General features: G+C 42.3%; 1 protein-coding gene across 1 annotated transcript; it reads left to right on the top strand.

Annotated features, from left to right (window-relative positions):
• The first annotated feature begins 593 nt into the window (after positions 1-593).
• LOC122434300 (odorant-binding protein-like) lies at positions 594-13,457 on the top strand. The gene is made up of 7 exons (XM_043457487.1): positions 594-710; positions 1,183-1,322; positions 4,734-4,801; positions 8,626-8,736; positions 10,304-10,405; positions 10,619-10,661; positions 13,246-13,457. Exons 1-6 carry the CDS (start codon positions 633-635, stop codon positions 10,636-10,638), a joined length of 519 nt encoding a protein of 172 aa, XP_043313422.1. The 5' UTR covers positions 594-632; the 3' UTR covers positions 10,639-10,661; positions 13,246-13,457.
• The last annotated feature ends 6,792 nt before the right edge of the window (positions 13,458-20,249 follow it).

The raw sequence follows: 20,249 nt of genomic DNA, 5'->3' as shown, positions 1-20,249 counted from the left end.
GGAAAGAAATTACTGAAAATAAACTACTGATGTGCCTTCTCCAGATGAGTTTAAGTGTCATTTTACCAGACTGTCCTCTTAGTACACAAGAGGAAAAAGCCAACATTGGGGCAGGAGAAGGTGGAAATTTCTCAGTGCTGACCTGCTCCTCACATCAGAATAACAGGAGTCTTTCCAAGGGTCTCTTAGAAAATAGTATTCCCTTGGCTAAACCACACAGTCAATTTTTACATTTAGAAAAGAAATGTTAAGCAGGAGTGAGGGATATGTGCCTTGGACAGCTCATCTCATTTTGGATCTCATGATAAACAGGAAAATAAATAATTGTCCCTTTGCAATATTGGATGTACTGCAATTTCTCACTTTAAAAGTCAAATGCCCACATCCACATACAAGTCTCTTAAAACAAATATCATTATTAAAATGACAGAATGCCAGAAACGTTTATCTCTGCCAACCAGGATACTGAAGATGCCTCCTGTTGTAACTGCGGTCATATGAGGAACAACCATTGGTTCATGATGTGTCACGCCAACAGATGCAGACCATAAATGTGGCAGCAATTTTGCATCCTCTCCAACCACTGGGACACCCTCAGCTTCTGGAGAATAAGCGTCTAGAGAGTCAACAAGATGAAGGTTCTGCTCTTCAGTCTTGTCCTTGGTCTGCTTGTGGCCAGTCAAGGTGAAGCTCAGACAGACAACTCACAGGTACTGGGGCATTTGAACGGTGGTCCAAGCTTGGGAGGAGGTCTTGACCTATATCCGTGTGAGTGTCCCTTTTGAGGTCTGGTCATGTGGAGCGCTTAGTCTAGCCATCTCCATGGAATTAAAATTGCTCCGTTCACTGGCTCTGTATGTGCTGTTTGTGATGTCTGTGTCACCTCTGCCATCTATTCATTGGCTCTCATGTATGTTCACTACTCTTGTAAAAACGAAGGAACATCACATAGCTATTGGATTAGGGCTCTTGCATTTGACAAGATAGCTCAAGCTATCTCAGTAATACCTCAATTATTTCCTGTATCTGACATGAGTTTTCTCATGATTTTACTCCTAGGGCTGTGTTCATAATGATAGGTAACTTCTGCCCAAGTGAAAGGGCAGGGAAACTGCTGCGGGATGATGTTGGGCAGAATTGACAGAGATGGACTAAGATTTCTGAAGGGAATTTTACTTTTAGTTCACAGGAAGATGGATATCTCATTACAATGCCGCTGATAACGTAGAGACGATCACCGAGGGCGGGGCATTCCACACTTTCATGCGTTACATTGAGTTTGATGAAGAAAATGGCACAATACTGTTCCACTTTTATGTCAAGTAAGTAAAAATCACCCAAAAGGAAAATACATGTAAATCCCAGCTTAATTGAGGGTGTCTCCTCCCTGTCTGCAGGGAAATCTCTGGGTGATGTTGAGAGGAAGACACCCTGAGCTGTGGGGCTGAGCAGGGTTTCTGAGCTGGGGGGAGGGCAGTTCCCCTGTGAGCCTCCAGGGAATGCCCTGAAAATTCTGCTTAGAGGATGAACCCAGGAGCTCCACTGGCATCAGCTCATTAAAGGAAAGAGGGACACGGCAGAAGGAAGAGGCTCATGTCCTTGAGCCCACCAGGGCTTGAACCCTTCCTGCGGATTTGTAAGAGATGATTCCCACTGAGCCCAAAAGGGAGAGCCCGGGGAGAGCACACAGTGAGCTCTGCCCTCGGGGCTTCCTCACGTGATGTTTCATCACCACTGAGTTTCCCAAAGCCGTCAGAGCCCCTAGTGACTTTCCCAGGTGCCTTCCCAGGCGGCTGCCAATGCACGAGACATGAGTTCGATCACTGGGTCAGGTAGATCCCCTGGAGGAGTGAATGGCCACCCACTCCTGTATACTTGCCTGGAGAATCCCACGGACAGAGATGCCTGGTGGGCTACAGTCCAAGGGGTCCCAAAGAATCGGACAGGACTGAGCAATGGAGGACACACACACTGATCCAAGTACCATTCATGGAATGTCCACTCTACTACAGACGATTTCCTAGGAACATGCAAGTATTGCAGAAATCAACACATTTGTTCAGCAGTTATCCCCCACCTCAGCCCACACGAGAAAAACCAAACCAGAACATGTAAAGTCAGGTATGCCTTGTCAGGAAGAAAAATATGAAGAAAAGAAGCAACTAAATGTTTTATGCTTGGATATTGCTTTATAAATACATATAACTGATTTTATATTATGTATAACCATATGTTTCATAGCATCAGTTCAGTCACTCAGTCTTGCCCGACTCTTTGAGACCCCATGGACTGCAGCAAACCAGACTTCCCTGTCCGTCACCATCTTCTGGAGTTTGCTCAAACTCATGTCCATTGAGTTGGTTATGCCATCCAACCATCTCATCCTCTGTCATGCCGTTCTCCTCGCGGCTTCAATCTATCCCTGTATGAGGGTCTTTTCTGGTGAGTCAGTTCTTCGCATCAGGTGGCCAAAGTATTGGAGTTTCAGCTTCATCATTTTTTTTTTCATTTATTTTTAATAGTTGGAGGCTAATTACTTTACAATATTGTAGTGGGTTTTGTCATGCATTGATATGAATCAGCCATGGAGTTACATGTATTCTCCATCCAGATCCCCCCTCCCACCTCCCTCTCCACCCGATTCCTCTGGGTCTTCCCAGTGCACCAGGCCCGAGCACTTGTCTCATGCATCCAACCTGGGCTGGTGATCTGTTTCACTATAGATAATATACATGTTTTGATGTTGTTCTTTCGAAACACCCAACCCTCGCTTCATCATTTCATAGTATACTTACAATTTAGTTAAAACCAGTCATACAGGAACAGGGAGAAGGCAATGGCACCCCACTCCAGTACTCTTGCCTGGAAAATAAAATGGACAGAGAAGCCAAGTAGGCTGCAGTCCATGGGGTCGCTAAGAGTCAGACACGACTGAGCGACTTCAATTTCACTTTTCACTTTCATGCATTGGAGAAGGAAATGGCAACCCACTCCAGTGTTCCTGCCTGGAGAATCCCAGGGACGGTGGAGCCTGGTGGGCTGCCGTCTATGGGGTCCCACAGAGTCAGACACGACTGAAGCGACTTAGCAGCAGTAGCAGCAGAGCCATAGGTAAGGACAAATCTGCATATTCTAGACTTCTCTGGTGCTTCCCGTGAGAAAATTATGTACTATGAATCATTTTCCCCACCTTCCATCACTCAGCAGAATGCTTAAAACAGGTATCAGTGTCTGCATATGCAAGGAATCACGTTTTCCAAGACAAATGAAAGGAGTTACATTTTTCAAGCCAAATGAAAGGAGTTTGTCTGCTGAGATAAAACTTTGTGTATTTGCAGTTATACTTGATAATTGTTGTGTTCCCACTTTGTGGTTGCTGTTCAGTGATTTCAATGCATCTCAATTCCCTAATGACTAAGCGGTCTTCCCTCATAGCTCAGTTGGTAAAAAATCCACCTGCAATGCAGGAGTCCCCACTTAAATTCCTGGGTCAAGAAGATCCACTGGAGATGGGATAAGCTATCGACTCCAGTATTCTGTCCTGCAGAATTCCACGGACTCTATAGTCCATTCGGTCACAAAGAGGCAGACATGACTGAGTGACTTGCAGTTTCACTTTCAATGACCAAGAACACTCACCACACTTCACTGTGGGCATTGTTTGTCAAGGTGACTGTTCAAAAATTAATCCAGTTCCTGTAGGGTTATTTCCCTTTTAGTATTAGTTTCATGAAATTTTTTTCTATGTGCCAAATACAGCTTTTATCACATGTATGTACAGAGGACATATGAGAAGCCACTTACTCTTTGCTTACAGATTGTCACAATCTATAATTTTCATATATTATACACATATATTTCTTCATAATATCATATAGGCACATCATGTGTACTTAAGGGTTTGCCTGTGTTTGTGTCTCTGTGAGTGAGAAATGTGTCTGTATACGGACATGTGTCTTTCAAGTTTAATCCTCATATGGTACTGTGGTGGAGGAGGAGTGTGTGTTTGGAGAAAATTAAACTTTTTTTAAAAATTTTGTGATTTTAGGCTCTCAGATTGTCTAATGATGGCTATCTTGTTGGTTCTGTTGTTGGCTTTCATATTATCTAATAAGGGCTTCCCTGGTGTCTCAGAGGGTAAAGAATCTGCCTGTAATGCAGGAGACGTGGATTCCATTCCTGAGTCGGGAAATTCCCCTGGAGAAGGAAATGGCAACCCACTCCATTCTTCTTGCCTGGAGAATCCCATGGACAGAGGAGGAGGCTGGCGGGTCCACGGGGTCGCAAAGAGTTGGACACCACTGAGTGACAAATACTTTCACTTTCATTGTCTAATGAATCACTGCCAGGGCTCTGACAGCACACAAGGTTCTTCATGACGGCTATGCCTCTCTGTTTTCTGAAACTATATATATAATGGAGAAGTTCATTCTTTTTCTTTTTTTCCTAAAATTCTAGATTTCTCTATGTTTGTTGGCCGTAAACATGACCTGTCTTATATGTGCCGGTTATCTTTGGAACTACTGGTCAGATTTAGTGTGTAGACAAGCCATCCTTGTCACTTGATGGTGACTGGATCTGAGACAAGACATTTTGTCTCTTTTAAAGGTCAAATTGTTCATCAGGACTGAGGTGATACTTGACACATATTCTTGGGTGTCAGCAAGAATCCTAATTATCCATCAAGCTTTTATTATCTTAATCAACCGACTTGAATATATTTTGTTTTTAAGGGAGAATGGAGAATGCATAGAAAAATATGTCTCAGGCACAAAGGAAGAAGACTTTTATGCTCTTGACTGTAAGTATGAATGTTTCACTGGAAAGAGTATGTTCAGGTGGAAATCTTGGTCTCAACTTTCTTCAATTAACCCACACACTTGAATTCTACTCCTACTAAAAATCAGAGGTCAGGGACTGGAACATCTCCCCTCAATGGAATGTTATTCACCGAGACCAGATCCAGACATCCTAGACTGTGAATTTAAGTGGACTTTAGGTTATGAATAACACTATATGAACAACACTAATGGAGGTGACAGAATTCAAGCTGTGCTCTTTAAAATCCTAAAAAAAAATGATGCTGTTGAAGGACTGCAAGCAATGTGTCAGCAACTTTGGAAAACTCAGCAGTGGCCAAGGAACTGGAAATGGTCAGTTTCCATTTCATTCCCTTAGAAGGACAATGACAGAGAATGTTCAAATTACAGCATTGATGTGCTCATTTCACATGTGAGCAAGTTAACATCCTTCAAGTTGGGATTCAGCGGTACATGATCCGACAATTTCCAGAAGCATAGGCATGATTTAGAAAAGGCAGATGAACCAGATCAAATTGTCAACATTCACTGGATCATGGAGAAACCAAGGCAATTCCAGAAAGAAAAAAAAAACTTTTTCCTGCTTCATTGACTGTGGTAAAGTCTTTGACAGTGTTGATCACAACAAACTGTGGAAAATTGTTAAAGATATGGGAATACTGGATAGCCTTAACTGTCTCCAGAGAAACCTGTATGTGGATCAGTTGGTAACAGGGAGAACGGGATGGGGAACAACAGACTGGTTCAAAAATGGGAAAAGAGTACAAGATAGTATAAACTGTCATGCTGCTTGTATAACTTATATGCAGAGTACATCATGCTAAATGCCAGACAAGCTAGAATCAAGATTGCTACTGGAAATATCAACAGCTTCAGATATGCACATGATACCACTTTAATGGAAGAAAGTAAAGAGGAAATAAAGAGTCTCTTGATGATGGTGAAAGAGGAGACTGAAAGAGCTGGTCTGAAGCTCAACATTCAAAAACACTAAGATCATGGCATCTGGTCCCCTGATTGTATGGGAAATATAAAGTGGAAAGAGTGGAAGAAGTGACAGATTTTATTTTCTTGGGTTCGAAAATCTCTGCAGATTGTGACTGCAGCTACGTAATTAAAGATGATTGATATTTGGAAGGAAAGCTATGACAACCCAAGACAGCTTATTAAAATGCAGTGACACCACTTTGCCAACAAATGTCCATTCTGTCAACAGTAGGGATGTTTCTTCAGTAGTTATGTATGGATTTGAGAGTTTCACCATAAAGAAGGCTGAGCACAAAAGAACAGATGCTTTTAAACTGTGTTGCTGTAGAAGACTCTTGAGAGTCCCTTGGACTGCAAGGAGATCAAACCAGTCCATTGTAAAGGCAATCAGTCCTGAATATTCATTGGAAGGACTGATGCTGAAGCTTAAGTCCCAGTACGTTGGCCACCTAATGCGAAGAACTGACTCATTGGAAAAGACCTTGATGCTGGGAAAGTGTGAAGGTGGGAGAAGGGAATGACAGAGGATTAGATGGTCAATGTCATCATCGACTCAAAGGATGTGAATTTGAGCAAACTCTGGAAGATCGAGCAGGACAGAGGAACTTGGTGTGGGGTTCATGAGGTCGTGGGGAGTCAGACATGACATAGTGATTAAATATCAACAAGAACAATGTGACTAAGCATGAGTGTAGAATTTGTATTTTGTAGGGTTCTCACAGATAATTTGCAACAAACTTAAGAACTGAGGCCTCGGGGTATATCTTGAGATGGCACATTTGTGCCACTCATTTTTAAAAACAGTCTTATAATATCTTGGTCCATTCAAGGTGAGATGGATGAACTTGAACTCAAGGAAATCATCATGAGTTCAACCATAAAGGCAGCTTCTATACAAAGGAATGGGGATGCTGGCTAAGCTTTATATCTCTGAAATTTTCATAGTGGCCATAAATAACATTTTTATTTTCACATGGCCTAACGGAAACATGGTTGATTAAAATTTAAACACATCAATATGTGATCACAACCCTTGCCTAAACTAAATAGTCACACAGCACATGTGCAGTAGCCACAAGTTAGTAAAATTCATGCCTGACATAGTTCCCCATACTTGGATCAATAACTTCTGGTATTTGAGGCTTTCTAAATTATGCCTTCATTTTCTTATTTCCTTTGGGTTTCCTATATGGTTTCCTTTGGGTGAATCATGAATGCGTCCAGTGTCTTTACTCTTCACCATTTTTGCAATCCTTTTTATCTTGATTTTTACCCAGTGACTAAACAAGGGAGACAAACAGAAGTGCAACACTTCTTGGAAGGTCTCTTGGGGACCAGCCATTGCAGCCTTCAGGTGTGTCTTGGGGACTGTGAGGTGTCCCCACATCAGGCCCAGTCCCAGCAGTGGCCTTGATGGTGTCCTGACGCCAAGAAGATAGGTGTACTCTCACTGGCCCATCCGTTCATGAACATCACAGTCAACTCAGTAATGCTGCTATGCCCACCTTGGTGAAGCCACGGTTAACCACAGGAGGTCACTGATAATCTGAGGTCATGCATAGTCTGAATGAAGCTGTCCCAACGTGAGCAAGGCTGGTGGACGTGGCATGGCCTTGGGAAAATTGCATATTCTTGTCAGGGCTCTGAGACTCTGAAGCTGCTTTGGCTGCTTTTCCTTTTTTTCCAAGCACACTAATAATTTTCAGTGTTTCAGACTCGGAGCAGTGGTGTTTGCATGCTTCAGGAACACAGATGGGCAGTTTCACATTTTGTATTGCTGAGTGATTCGAGGAAGGTGAGATGGAAGCCCTGAGAGAGAGGATGGATGTAGAGGGGACACACAGTAGGTCAGAAATACTTCTTGTGCAGATACACAGGCAGGGCAGAGAGGAGGGACAGCACTCCAAGTGGGGAAGGAGGTCACCACTAGGGGGTCACTGCCTACATGTCCCAGCAGGTAAGCTGTCTTCACACCAACAGACACAGCAGTGGGCTGGGTCACACCCCAGTCTGATGGATTCGGGAAACACAGTATTAAAGTGTTCAAAAGGTTGCCTGACCTAGCATAGGCACTCAGGAACAGAAGGTAATGAACACAATATAGGTTGATTTTGGTCACCAGAAACCAACTCCATGTCTGGTGTAAGAGAAATAGAAAGAATTTTTGAGCCTGGGTTTGATCATATGTTCATGCTATTTAAAACATCCACATTGATATCAGGGACTTCCCTGCTGGTCCAGGGGATAAGAATCTGCCTGCCAGGGCAGGAGACATAGGTTCAATCCCTAGTCTGAGAAGATCCCACATGCAGTGGGGTAACTGAGCTCATGTACCACAACTACTGATCCTGCACTCTAGAACCCCGTGCTGCAACTAGTGAAGCCCACGCACCCCAGAGCCTGTGCTCAGCAACAAGAGAAGCCACTGCAATGAGAAGCCTGCCCACCACAACTAGACTCTACTCCCCAGTCACCACAAGTGGAGAAAGCCCAGGGGCAGCAGGGAAGACTCAGCAAATCAGAAATAAATAAATAAATTCAAAAGCAAAAAAATAATCTGTTAGGTTTATCAGAAGACACGTTCTAGAAAGCATTTTAGTAAGACAGCAAGGAGTGACTGGTTAAGTATAGGAAAAGTTGAGGATGAGGAAAAATCGTGTCTCTTCTCCTTGCCGTGTTTAACAGTAGTACTCTGAGCACGCACGGTGTGAGTGGGTCCATACATGTTGGGCTGTTCTTCATGCCCACCGTGTGCCACAATCATTTAACTGACAATATGTTAAGGTGGCGCTATTTGTATCTTTCCTCTCTCTCGTAGACGCGGGTAACACTGAATTTCGACTTGTTAGTGCAGACAACAATGCTCTCATAGCTCATGATATCAATGTGGATGAACATGGCAAGAAGACAGAAGTGGTGCAATTGTTTGGTAGGTATGACATCCTATAGTTCCCATTGCCATTCTCATGTAACACAGCCCCTGTCAGGACTTTCATTCAGAATATCAGGAGGTGCTGACAGGATTCCATATTCAGGGTGCAAGGCCTGCGTCTTTATGCTCACTGAATTCATGAACCTGGAAGGTAATCTACCGAGAAAAAGGAGGACATAGGGAGCAGAGTATCACGTCAGGCATTTCAAAATGATTCCTATCTGCTGAAATTTTAAAAATTAAGTTTTAATAGAATTTTTATTTTATGTATGTCAACAAATTTCAAGCCATGTGTAAATGAGGCTGACTTTATTTCATGTTTAAAATTTTATTTTGTTTTAATTGAAGGATCATGGCTTTATGGATTGTATTGTTTTCTGCCAAACATCAACATGAATCAGGCATAGTTATACCTAGGCTTGTGTGAAAGTTGCTCAGTTGTGTCTGACTCTTCGTGACCCCATGGAGTATACAGTCCATGGAATTCTCCAGGCCAGAGTGGGTGGCCTTTCCCTTCCCCAGGGTAACTTCCCAACCCATGGATCAAGCCCAGGGCTCCCACATTGCAGGAGGTATCTTTACTAGCAGAGACACAAGGGAAGCTCATAGGTATACATATGTCCCCTACCTTTTGAAACTCCCTCCCATCTCCCTCCCCATCCCACCCCTCGAGTTTAATACAGAGCCCCTGTTTCAGTTCCCTGAGACATACAGCAAATTCCCATTGGCTATCTATTTTAAATGTGGTCATGTACATTTGTATGATACTCCCTCCATACATCTCACCATCTCCTCCCCTCTCCCCATGCCCATAAGTCTCTTTTCTATGACTGTTTCTCCACTGATGCCCTGCAAATAAATTCATTATCAGTACCATCTTTCCAGATTCCATATATATGCAGACTTCACATGTATGTATTAGAATTCAATATCAATGTTCTGATGCACTGTAAACCTTGGAATACACTCTTATTTGACAAATTTTGTCCTTTTCCGTATTTCAAATGAATTGTTCTTATGAACACTGACATCACTCCCTCAAGTAACCACAGAGAAGCACTAAGAGGTGTGTGTGTCATGGAGACAACAGTAGTCTATTTCAGAAAAGGTTATTGGGTAGAATGGTAGGTTCATGAAAGAGTAAGTCACCCCCGGTTATTACGTGTGATGAGGTGAATGTGTATGTGGAAGGGAACAAAGATTTTTACTACTAAGCTTGGTGTACAAAGAGATATGAGTGGCAGTTACATATTCAAGGAAGGTGTGAGAAGCAAGTAGATTGCATACTAAGATGACATGAACCCCAAATTCATGGAGATCCTGGCAAGTATTTGCGATCCAGCTCCTGATGCTGAGGGGTAGAGTGTCCTACTCACCAAGTGGGACTGGGGTCAATTCTTAGGACAGAAATCACATGTCTTTGTCATGGAAATTGTTTGAAGCTTTTAGATTATACAAGTGAACAACTGATTGGCCCATTGCATTTCTTGTTCTGTAAATTCAGACATTTCTGTGGCTTCCCAGGGGTCAACAATTCTGCTTTCTGCATGGTCTCATTTTACAGGTTCAGGAGATAGTGTTAACTCGGAAAACATAGAGAAGTTCAACAATGCAGTGAGAGAAAAAGGGATTCCAGAAGAAAATATCCGGAATATCATCGATAATGGTAATGGACTTAAACTTTTTTCCCTAGACATATCATTCACCTGGTGTGTAAATATCAGGAAACAAGTCAGCTTATTCAAAATTTCTTCTTCCATAAGTAATCTCTTTTAAGAACCGTTATTTTAAAAAAGAAAGAAAGAAAGAATCCTTGAAAATGCCCGGGAATGTTAGTAATCAGTGGCTCTTTTCTTTCTCCCATTTTGTTTTTCCCCAGATACCTGTCCAGAGGAGTGAAAAAAAGTGACTCTGACACTTTTGTAAGTACACACAGTCCTAATGATGACCCTTCCAGATGAAGCAATGACACAATGTTATTTCATGTGTGTGAAATGTTTGTCCCAACAATTTACATGTGTCACTAAAGCATTGTTTTGTTCCATAATTTCACTGCCCTTGAGGCATATAAAATTGCAAGCAGTTTGGTTGATTAACGCTGAGCAGCTGTGGCCAGAGAGTCTCATCCTGTCGGAATCTTGCAGACCAGAGTTATCGGAGAGAAGCAGGAATCCCCACGAGTTGGTGGAAATTGTTAGTGTTCCCGTCAGTCTGGACCTCGTGGTTGTCCTCGCACATTCCTCCTCCAAGAGAATCGGTGTTAAAGAGAGCCCTGCTTCTGATAGCTCAGTTGCTAAAGAATCCGCCTGCAATGCAGGAGACCCTGGTTCAATTCCTGGGTTGGACAGATCTGCTGGAGAAGGAATAGGCTACCCATTTCAGTATTCTTGCCCTTGTGGCTCAGCTGGGGAGACTTGGGTTTGATCCCTGGGTTGGGAAGATTCCCTGGAGAAGGGAAAAGTTTCTCCATTATTCTGGCCTGGAGAATTCCATGGGCTGTCATGGTCCATGGGACTACAAGGAACTGGACACGACTGAGCAACTTCCACTTTCATGCTTTGTGCAAGAACACAGTTTAATCTCATATGATCCTGACAGAACCAGTAAGTGCCTTCCAACCACACTGTCTGAAACATGTATTTGCTTTACATTCCCACTCAGAAGATGTTCCAAAAGTGAGATGTTTAAACTTTCTAAACTAAGACAGCCTCAGGAAATGGCACTGCTCTAGACCAAAATATGGTCTTTAAATTGTTGTTGAGAAAGAAAATTAAGAAACAAAGCAAGGAAAAGCACAGGCTTCCAGGTGAATATGAAAACAAAGACGTGGTATGTATATTCTGTGGAACATTGTACAGCCATAACAAGAAGCAAATAACTCCTTTGCAGCAACATGGATGGACCTAGATATTTGTCATGCTAGGTAAAATAAGCCAGAATGAGAAAGACAAATACCATAAATGTCACTTAGAGTTTTCAGTTCAGTTCAGTTGCTCAGTCATGTCCAACTCTTTGTGACTCCAAAGGCTGTAGTACACCAGGATTGACTCAAATTCATGTCCACGGAGTTGGTGATGCCATCCAACCATCTGACCTCTGTTGTCCCCTTCTCCTCCTGTCCTCAATCTTTCCCAGCATCAGTATCTTTTCTAGTGAGTCAGTTCTTCACATCAGGTGGTCAAAGGATTGGAGATTCAGCTTAACCCTTCCAGTGAATATGCAGGACTAATTTCCTTTAGGATGGACTGGTTGGATGTCCTTGCAGTCTAAGGGACACTCAAGGGTCTTCTCCAACACCACAGTTCAAAAGCATCAATTTTTTTACACTCAGCTTTCTTAATAGTCAAACTCTCACTTTAGTGTAGGTAAATGTTGTGGCTCAGATGGTAAAGAATCCGCCAACTATGCAGGAGACCCGCATTCAATCCCTGGGTTGGGAAGATCCCCTGGAGAGAGAAATGGCAACACACTCCAGTATTCTTGCCTGGAGCATCTCCATGGACAGGGAAACCTGGTGGGCTATAGTCCATGGGGTCACAAAGAGTTGGACAAGACGGAGAGAATTTCACTTTCACATAGATATCACTTCTGCATGGAATCTAAAACACGACACGGAAGGACTTATTTACAAAGCAGAAACAGACTCACAACGTGGAGAACACACTTGTGGTTGACAAATGGGAGGGGATTGTGGAAAAGAAGTATTGGGATGTTTGCTGTTGAAAAGAGAAAGTGAAAGAAAAGGTTAGTTGCTCAGTCGGGTCCGACTCTCTGCGACCCCATGGACCATAGCCCTACAGGCTCCTCTGACCATTGGTTTCTCCAGGAAAAAATACTGGTGTGGGTATCATTCTGTTCTATAGAGGATCTTACCAATAAAGGGATCAAACCTGGGTCCTCTGAATTGCAAGCAGACTCCTTACTGTCTGAGAAGTTTGGGGTTAGTAGATGCAAACACTTAAGTACAAGATGGATAGAGAACAAGGTCCAACTGCATAGCACAAGGGACTATACGCAATACTCTGTAAAAACCCAAATGGGAAAAGAGTCAGAAAAAGAATCGATACTAGTTTTTGTGTGTATAATCACTTGGCTGTACACCTGAAATTCATGCAACATTGATAATCAACTCTACTGTAATATTTAAAAAAAGTAAATTATTGAGGACCCTGAAGACATAAGTTGGACTATTACAGTTTCCTGATCCAATTACAGAGCCTGAAACTCATCTTTAGATGAAACACTACCATTTACATGCATTCTGAAATCACCACGCCTAGAATCGATCCCCAGTGGGAAATCTCCAAGCATTGTACATCCTCGGGACAATTCCACAGGGAAGCTGCCATCACAGAGATGTGCAGTGTTGAGGTCCACCTGAAATTGGACGTTGGATCAGCTACCAGCTCCCTGTACCCTGGACAGCCTATTGCCTGAGACCCACCCCTGTCAGCCGTCACACAGTCGAATCTACTAAACCTTTTGTTCTGTTTTCTTCACCTACAGAAAGAGTAACTGAGATGAGACACATCCTTGTCTCAATGGAATCAAGATCAACAACACGAAGATGACTCTCCTGGTTCCTGATTAACATGATCATGCTCTCTTCACATTCACACTCCCTCTCCTGTCTCATCTCTCCTGGTGACTAAATCATGTCCTGGTTGGTGTTACTTGATTTCTGAAGGTTTAAATAAATTGATTAAATATTTGCCCTGCACACACATGTCTGTGCAAAAGTCACTTCAATTAAAACACACAAATGTCCACAATAAGTAAACAGGAAACTATGCCTTTCATCGGACAGGTGTTCATCAGTGACAATCCTTATGACAATTTGGTAGACGTGCCCTCATGTGTCCAGGGAAGAATAAGAAAATAGACCAAACCATCATGTGACAGGATTATGGATCCTCTTATGGTAGAGGCTTCCCTGGTGACTCATGAAGTAAAAAATCTGCCTGCAATGCAGAAGACCCAGGTTCTACCCTTGGGTCAGGAAGATCCTCTGGATGAGGAAACATGAAACCACTCCAGTATTTCCTGAAAAATGCCAATGACAGAGGAATCTGGTTGGCTACAATCCATAGGATCGTAAAGAGTTGGACACGCCTGAGCAACTAACACTTTCACTTTCAGTCTACTGTACGGAAGGGGGAGTCTGGTCAAGAAAAATCCCCTAAAAAGCATTTTCTTCATTCCTGAGAAAGCAATGTATGTTCCACTCACTAAGACATATGTGCGGAAAGCACAGGATGACATTAGCTTAACTGGGGGGAAATGTGTAGTCTGACATCCCCAGGACTTCTGCAGTTGAGCTGAAGGATTCATACTTATGAACAAGTGAGACAGAAGGAATCAAAATTGGGTGGCAGCTAACACTTGAGAGCCAAATGAGGTAGCTGTTACTGAACCACAGTTCACTGGACCTAAAGATGGTCTTCCAGCCTCTTATGCTTCAAATGGCAGTGGATACTTGCATTCCCAAGGACTGTCCATTCCCTTGATAATGGACAGAGCACGCTGATCAGCACCCCTACAGTACTCAGGGTGTTTTGAATCCAAAGGTCTAGCAAACACTCAAGATACAGAGATAGTTATGGGGCTTCCCTGGTGGTCCATGGGTTAAGAATCCACAATCCAGGGCAGGAGATGGGGCTTTGATTCCTGGTCCAGGAAGATTCCACGTGCCAGGATGCAGCTGAGTCCATGACACAGAGCTACTGACCTTGTGCTCCAGAGCCTCTGCTCCATAACAAGAGAATCCAATGCAATGAGAAGCCTGCACATGGCAACTGGGGAGTAGCCACTGCTTGCCACAGCTAGAGAAAGTTTGCATGTAGCAGAGAAGACCCAATATAGCAAAAACAGATAACTCTTTAAGAAAAAATGCTGTAGAACTTATTCCAAGGGTTGGGCCAAAACTCAGACATCTGGTCCAAGTCCTAGGAAAATAATACTAGCCCTAAGCGATATGTAACAGAATAAATGTCTTAGTTCCCACATAGACACGGCCTCCAAATGGGCTACAGGTGGCCAGTGACAAAGCAACAGCAATGAATGTTTCCATGGGTTAGTGGCGAGTCATGGATGTCAGGGACAATGTTTAAGTTCTCCCCCTTCTATAGCAGAGTGTATGCAGTTGGAGTTCTGACTCGTCCTCACAGAATGTCCACAAATGCTTGATTAGATGGGTGGATACACACAGACACAATTGCACACAAAATAAGAGGCTTAGCAACTTAAGAAACACTTAAAAGTTCGAACTAGCATAACCAAGTCAAAAACTGAAATATCATATACACATGTATGTGTATACATCCATATGTACACACACACACACACATATATATTATTACAAACATATGTGTTCCTGTGTATATTTATAACATTAGTATTAACAAGAAAAAATAATTTTTTTCTTCTTTCCTCTTATTATTTTCTTTAAATTTACTTAAAATTTTTCTTTTAAATTTATTTTTATAAGTGGTGGCTAATTACTTTGCGATATTGAGGTATTTGCCATATATTGAGATGAATCTCCCATGGGTGTACACGTGTTCCCCTGTCCAAACACCCCTCCCAGCTTCCTCCACATTCCATCCCTCTGGGTTGTCCCAGTGCACTGGCTTTGAGTGCTCTTTCTCATGCATTGAACTTGGACTGGTCATCTACTTAACACATGGTAATATACATGTTCCAATGCTACTCTCTCAAATCATCCCACGCTATTTTCACCCAGAGATTCCAAAAGTCTGTTCTTTACATCTGTGTCTCTTTTCTGTCTCTCATATAGGGTTACTGTTTTCACCATTGTAAATTCCATTTATATGCATTAGTATACTGTATTGGTGTCTTTCTTTCTGACCTACTTTATATAATAGGTTCCAGTTTCTTCCACCTCACTAGAACTGATTAAAACTTTAATAGCCTAGTAATATTTCATTGTTGTATGTACCACAGCTTCTTATGCATTCGTCTGCTGATGGACATCTAGGTTGCCTCCATGTCCTAGCTATTGGAAACAGTGCTGTGATGAACATTGGGGTACACGTGTCTCTTTCAATTCTGGTTTCCTTGGTGTGTGTGCCCAGCAATGGGATTGCTGGTCAAAAGGCTGTTCTATCTCCAGTTTTTTTTTAAAGAGTTTCCAAACTGTTCCCCACAGAGGCTGTAAAACTTTGCATTCCCACCAGTAGTATTCGAGGGTTCCTTTGCTCCACACCCTTTCCAGCATTTATTGTTTGTAGACATTTGGATAGCAGCCATTCTGACCAGCATGAGAGAGTACTCATTGTGGTTTTGATTTGCATTTCTCTGATAATGAGTGATGTTGAGCATCTTTTCATGTGTTTGTTAGCCATTTCTATGTCTTCTTTGGAGAAATGTCTGTTTGGTGCTTTGGCCCATTTTTTGATTGGTCTGCTGATTTTTCTGGAATTGAGCTTCATGAGCTGCTTGTATATTTTTGAGATTAATTTTTCTCTGCTGCTTTGTTTGCTATTATTTTCTCCCACCCTGAAGGCTGTCTTTTCACCTTTCTTATAGTTTCCTTCATTGTGCAGAAGCTTTTAAGTTCAATTAGGTCCCATTTGTTGATTTTTCCTTTTATCTCCATTGCTCTGGGAGGTGACTCATAGAGTATCTTGCCTGGATTTCTGTTATTGTGTGTTCTACCTCTGTATTCCTCTAGGAGTTTTATAGCTTCTGTCTTATATTGAGATTTTTATTCCATTTTGAGCTTATCTTTCTGTATGGTGTTAGAAACTGTTCTAGTTTCATTCCTCTACAGGTGGTGGACCAGTTTTCCCAGTACCACTTATTAAAGAGGTTGTCTTTTCTCTATTGCATACTTTTGCCTCCTTTGTCAAAGATAAGGTGTCCATAGGTGCGTGGATTTATCTCTGAGCTTTCTATTTTGTTCCTTTGATCTATATTTCTGTCTTTGTGTGAGTACCACACTGTTTTGATGACTGTAGCTTTGTACTATCATCTGAAGACAGGCAGATTTATTCCTCCAATTCCATTCTTCTTTCTTGAAATTACTTTGGCTATTCGAGGTTTTTTTGTGTGTGTGTTTCCATACCAATTGTGAAATTGTTTGTCTAGTTTTCTAAAAATACCGTCGGTAGCTTGATAGGAGTTGCAATGAATCTCTAGATTGTTTTGCGTAGTATACTCATTTTCACAATATTGATTCTTCCAATCCATGAACACTGTATATTTCTCCATCTATTTGTGTCCTCTTTGATTTCTTTCATCAGTGTTTTACAGTTTTCTATATATATGTCTTTTGTTTCTTTAGGTAGATTTATTCCTGATTATTTTATTCTTTTCATCACAATGCTGAAAGGAATTGTTTCCTTAAATTCTCTTTCTGTTTCTCATTGTTGGGGTATAGGATTGCAAGGGATTTTTGTGTGTTAATTTTATATCCTGCAACTTCACTATATTCATTGATTAGCTCTAATAATTTTCTGGTGGTGTCTTTAGGGTTTTCTATGTAGAGGATCATGTTATCTGCAAATGGTGAGAGTATTATTTCTTCCTTTCCAATCTGGATTCCTTTTATTTCAGTTTCTTCTCTGATTGCTGTGGCTAAAACTTCCAAAAGTATGTCGAATAGTAGTGGTGATAGTGGGCACCCTTGTCTTGTTCCTGACTTTAGAGGAAATGATTTCAATTTTTCACCATTTAGGATAAGGTTTGTTGTGGGTTTATCATATATGGTATTTAGTATGCTGAGGTATGTTCTGATGCGTGCTTTCTGAGGACTTTTTATCATAAGTGGGTGTTGAATTTTGTCAAAGGCTTTCTGTGCATCTATGGAGATAATCATATGGTTTGTAACTTTCAATTTGCTAATGTGGTATGTCACACTGATTGCTTTGCAAGTATTGAAGAATCCTTGCCTCCCTGGGATAAAGCTCACTTGGTCACGATGTATGATCTTTGTAAAATGTTGGATTCTGTTTACCAGGTGATTCCTTCTCCTCCTGTTCTATGTCTGCCAGTTTGCCGTAGCTTAAAGGCTTAGAACGTGCATGACTGAGTCCTTCAAGAATGCGTCTGACAAAATGACTCTGATCCCAGCTTCCTTTAGCAGTGTTATAGTCCCAGTCTGATTCTGTAGCTGGGACCGCCTGACTTCCAGTGGGTACTGTGGCCATGCAGTGTCACATAGGAAGACCAGGTGTGTCTTCTTTAAGCCCTGGGGATCAAATCTATCCCAGTTTTTCAGGATATGGTTCAAAGGAGTGAGGCTGGAATTGTTAGCTCCCATCTGTAAGAGAAAAAAAGCGACCAGAGCCATTTTTTCTACTGGAGGTGTCCCTCCCTGCCCTAGATGGGGTTGTAGACAGACTTTACACTAAAAGCTTTTCCTTCCTGGTTGGACTTAGTCTGTCCCTTACCGACACAGGTGTCACACGCCTCCCTCCCAGTTCTACCACCGAGATCGGGTGGGGATGCCCCAGGGGTAGACCTGATGGCATCCCTGACCGACGTCCAGCTCTTTACCTCACTTGCCTCGGATGCCACCTGGGGTGCAATCAGAGTAACCTTCCAGAATGCCTCCCAAGCTAAGACCTCTGGGGGAAACATTCGTCACCTGAGTGCCTGTGCACAACACTGAGCATATTTCTGACCACAATAAGACCTGCACAAACTTTAAACTGAGATGTTTCTTCCAAGCATCACCACACCAGTATAAGAACCTCCTCTGGTCCACTAACAGCCCGTGTTATCAAAGGAAAAAAAAAAAAATTGAAGTTTCAATCCGAGTAACCTTTAACCTCAGAGATGCTCTTAGAGTTAGAGCTCCATCTAGCTTCCAGAATTTTGAGTCCTAGCGAGGCTAGGTGCTTCCTGACTACCAATCCCAGTTTGGGACCTAGACCACAGTACAATAGCAACATAGATTACAAGTCCCTTGAAAGTCTATTATCTGATAGTTTAGGTTGTACTTCTAATTCCCAAAGAGTTATGAAATGGTCAAAGAGACCGAAAAGTTTGACCAAGAAAGGAATTCGGTTCACACGCTTTGCCCATTTCTGGTCTGTTCCGAAAAGAGACATTGGCTGCCTCTTGGCATTGGCAGGTCGGTATAAACCCTTGACAGGTTTTTGCCACAAGCCTTATGAGGTTGCCATGGAACCGCAGAGCAGGGCTTCTCAATTGCTTCAGAGCGTTTCATTCATTCACACAAGCACACCATAGAGTTAGTAAAGTATATCGGAAAACGTGTTCGCTCAGAGAACAAAGAACTAGAACTCCAAGCATCCTTACCTTGTCCTGAAGGATCCTGGACGAGCCCCCAAGATGAAAGGTTGTTGCTGATAAGACGCCAGGATTCTTGGCCTCCGGAGAAGATGAATTCAATCCAGGGCTAGAGACGAGGCTGGATCGCTCAGAGCTTTTGTGTAATAAACTTTTATTCAAGTATAAAGGAGACAGAGAAAGCTCCTAACATAGGCATCAGAAGGGGGCAGAAAGAGTACCCCCCTGCTAGTCTTCAGCTGGATGTTATAGAGTCACTGGTAGTCTGTTAATGAAAAGAAAGGAATATCTTAAAACTCAGAACGGCACCAGATAATTCTTTCCAGGCCGTAAAACAACTGACTTGAATCTTGTAGAAGGGCAGATTACCAAACAAAATGGTTTCGTTTACATAGATTAGGGGAACAATATCTGAGTATAATATAACGGTCTTTCAAGTAGTTTCTGAGCCATTTGACGGAACCAACTTGAAGACAGAGTCTGGGGTACATTAACATAACTTAAGACACACATTTCCATAAGAGAAATTGTATCGGTTAACTCAAGATTTTGAGGATAGTTAGCTTTAGGTGAAACCAGGTGTCACGGCAACACAGCATTTTAAGAGAAACCTCCTTTTAAATTTGTATAGAGAAGGAAAAAAAAAAAATCTCTAGTTTGTTTCCCCCTGCTGCTTAAGAGAGATAAGAATGTCTGACACTTGCAGCCTATTTCCTCCGTTTGGAGAACCCTGGCCTTCCTGCCTGTTACCCTCTCAGAATCACAGCAAGCCAGGCCTCCCTGTCCATCACCAACTCCCAGAGTTTACTCAGACTCATGCCCATCAAGTCAGTGATGCGAGTCAGCCATAGGTATACCAATATCCCCTCTGTTTAAAACCCCCTCCTATCTCCTTTCTCAGGAAGACTGCTCCATGTATGATGAACTCAATCGGCTTCCTGCTGAATTCTGAGAATAGGCTCTCGTTAACACTAAATCTGAACTTACTGAATTCAGTACATATATATTCAGTATTCTTGTCTGGAAAATCCCATGGACAGAGGAGCCTGGCGGCCTATAGTCAGTCCGTGGGGTGGCAAAGAGTCAGACATAACTTAGCAACTTCACTTTCACCTCTTAGTTACAAGGAGGACAGATTCCACTGAGGGGCAGAAGGAGGTGGTGAACACTTTGTGCTCTTATCATCATCACCTCAGGGAAACAGGAGGTTTTCCAAAGGTCTCTTAGAAAAT

Source organism: Cervus canadensis, chromosome X (genome assembly GCF_019320065.1).
Source record: "Cervus canadensis isolate Bull #8, Minnesota chromosome X, ASM1932006v1, whole genome shotgun sequence".
Lineage (NCBI taxonomy): Eukaryota > Metazoa > Chordata > Mammalia > Artiodactyla > Cervidae > Cervus > Cervus canadensis.
Note: the sequence above shows the minus strand (reverse complement) of the source record. Positions and strands in the feature narration are given on the sequence as shown.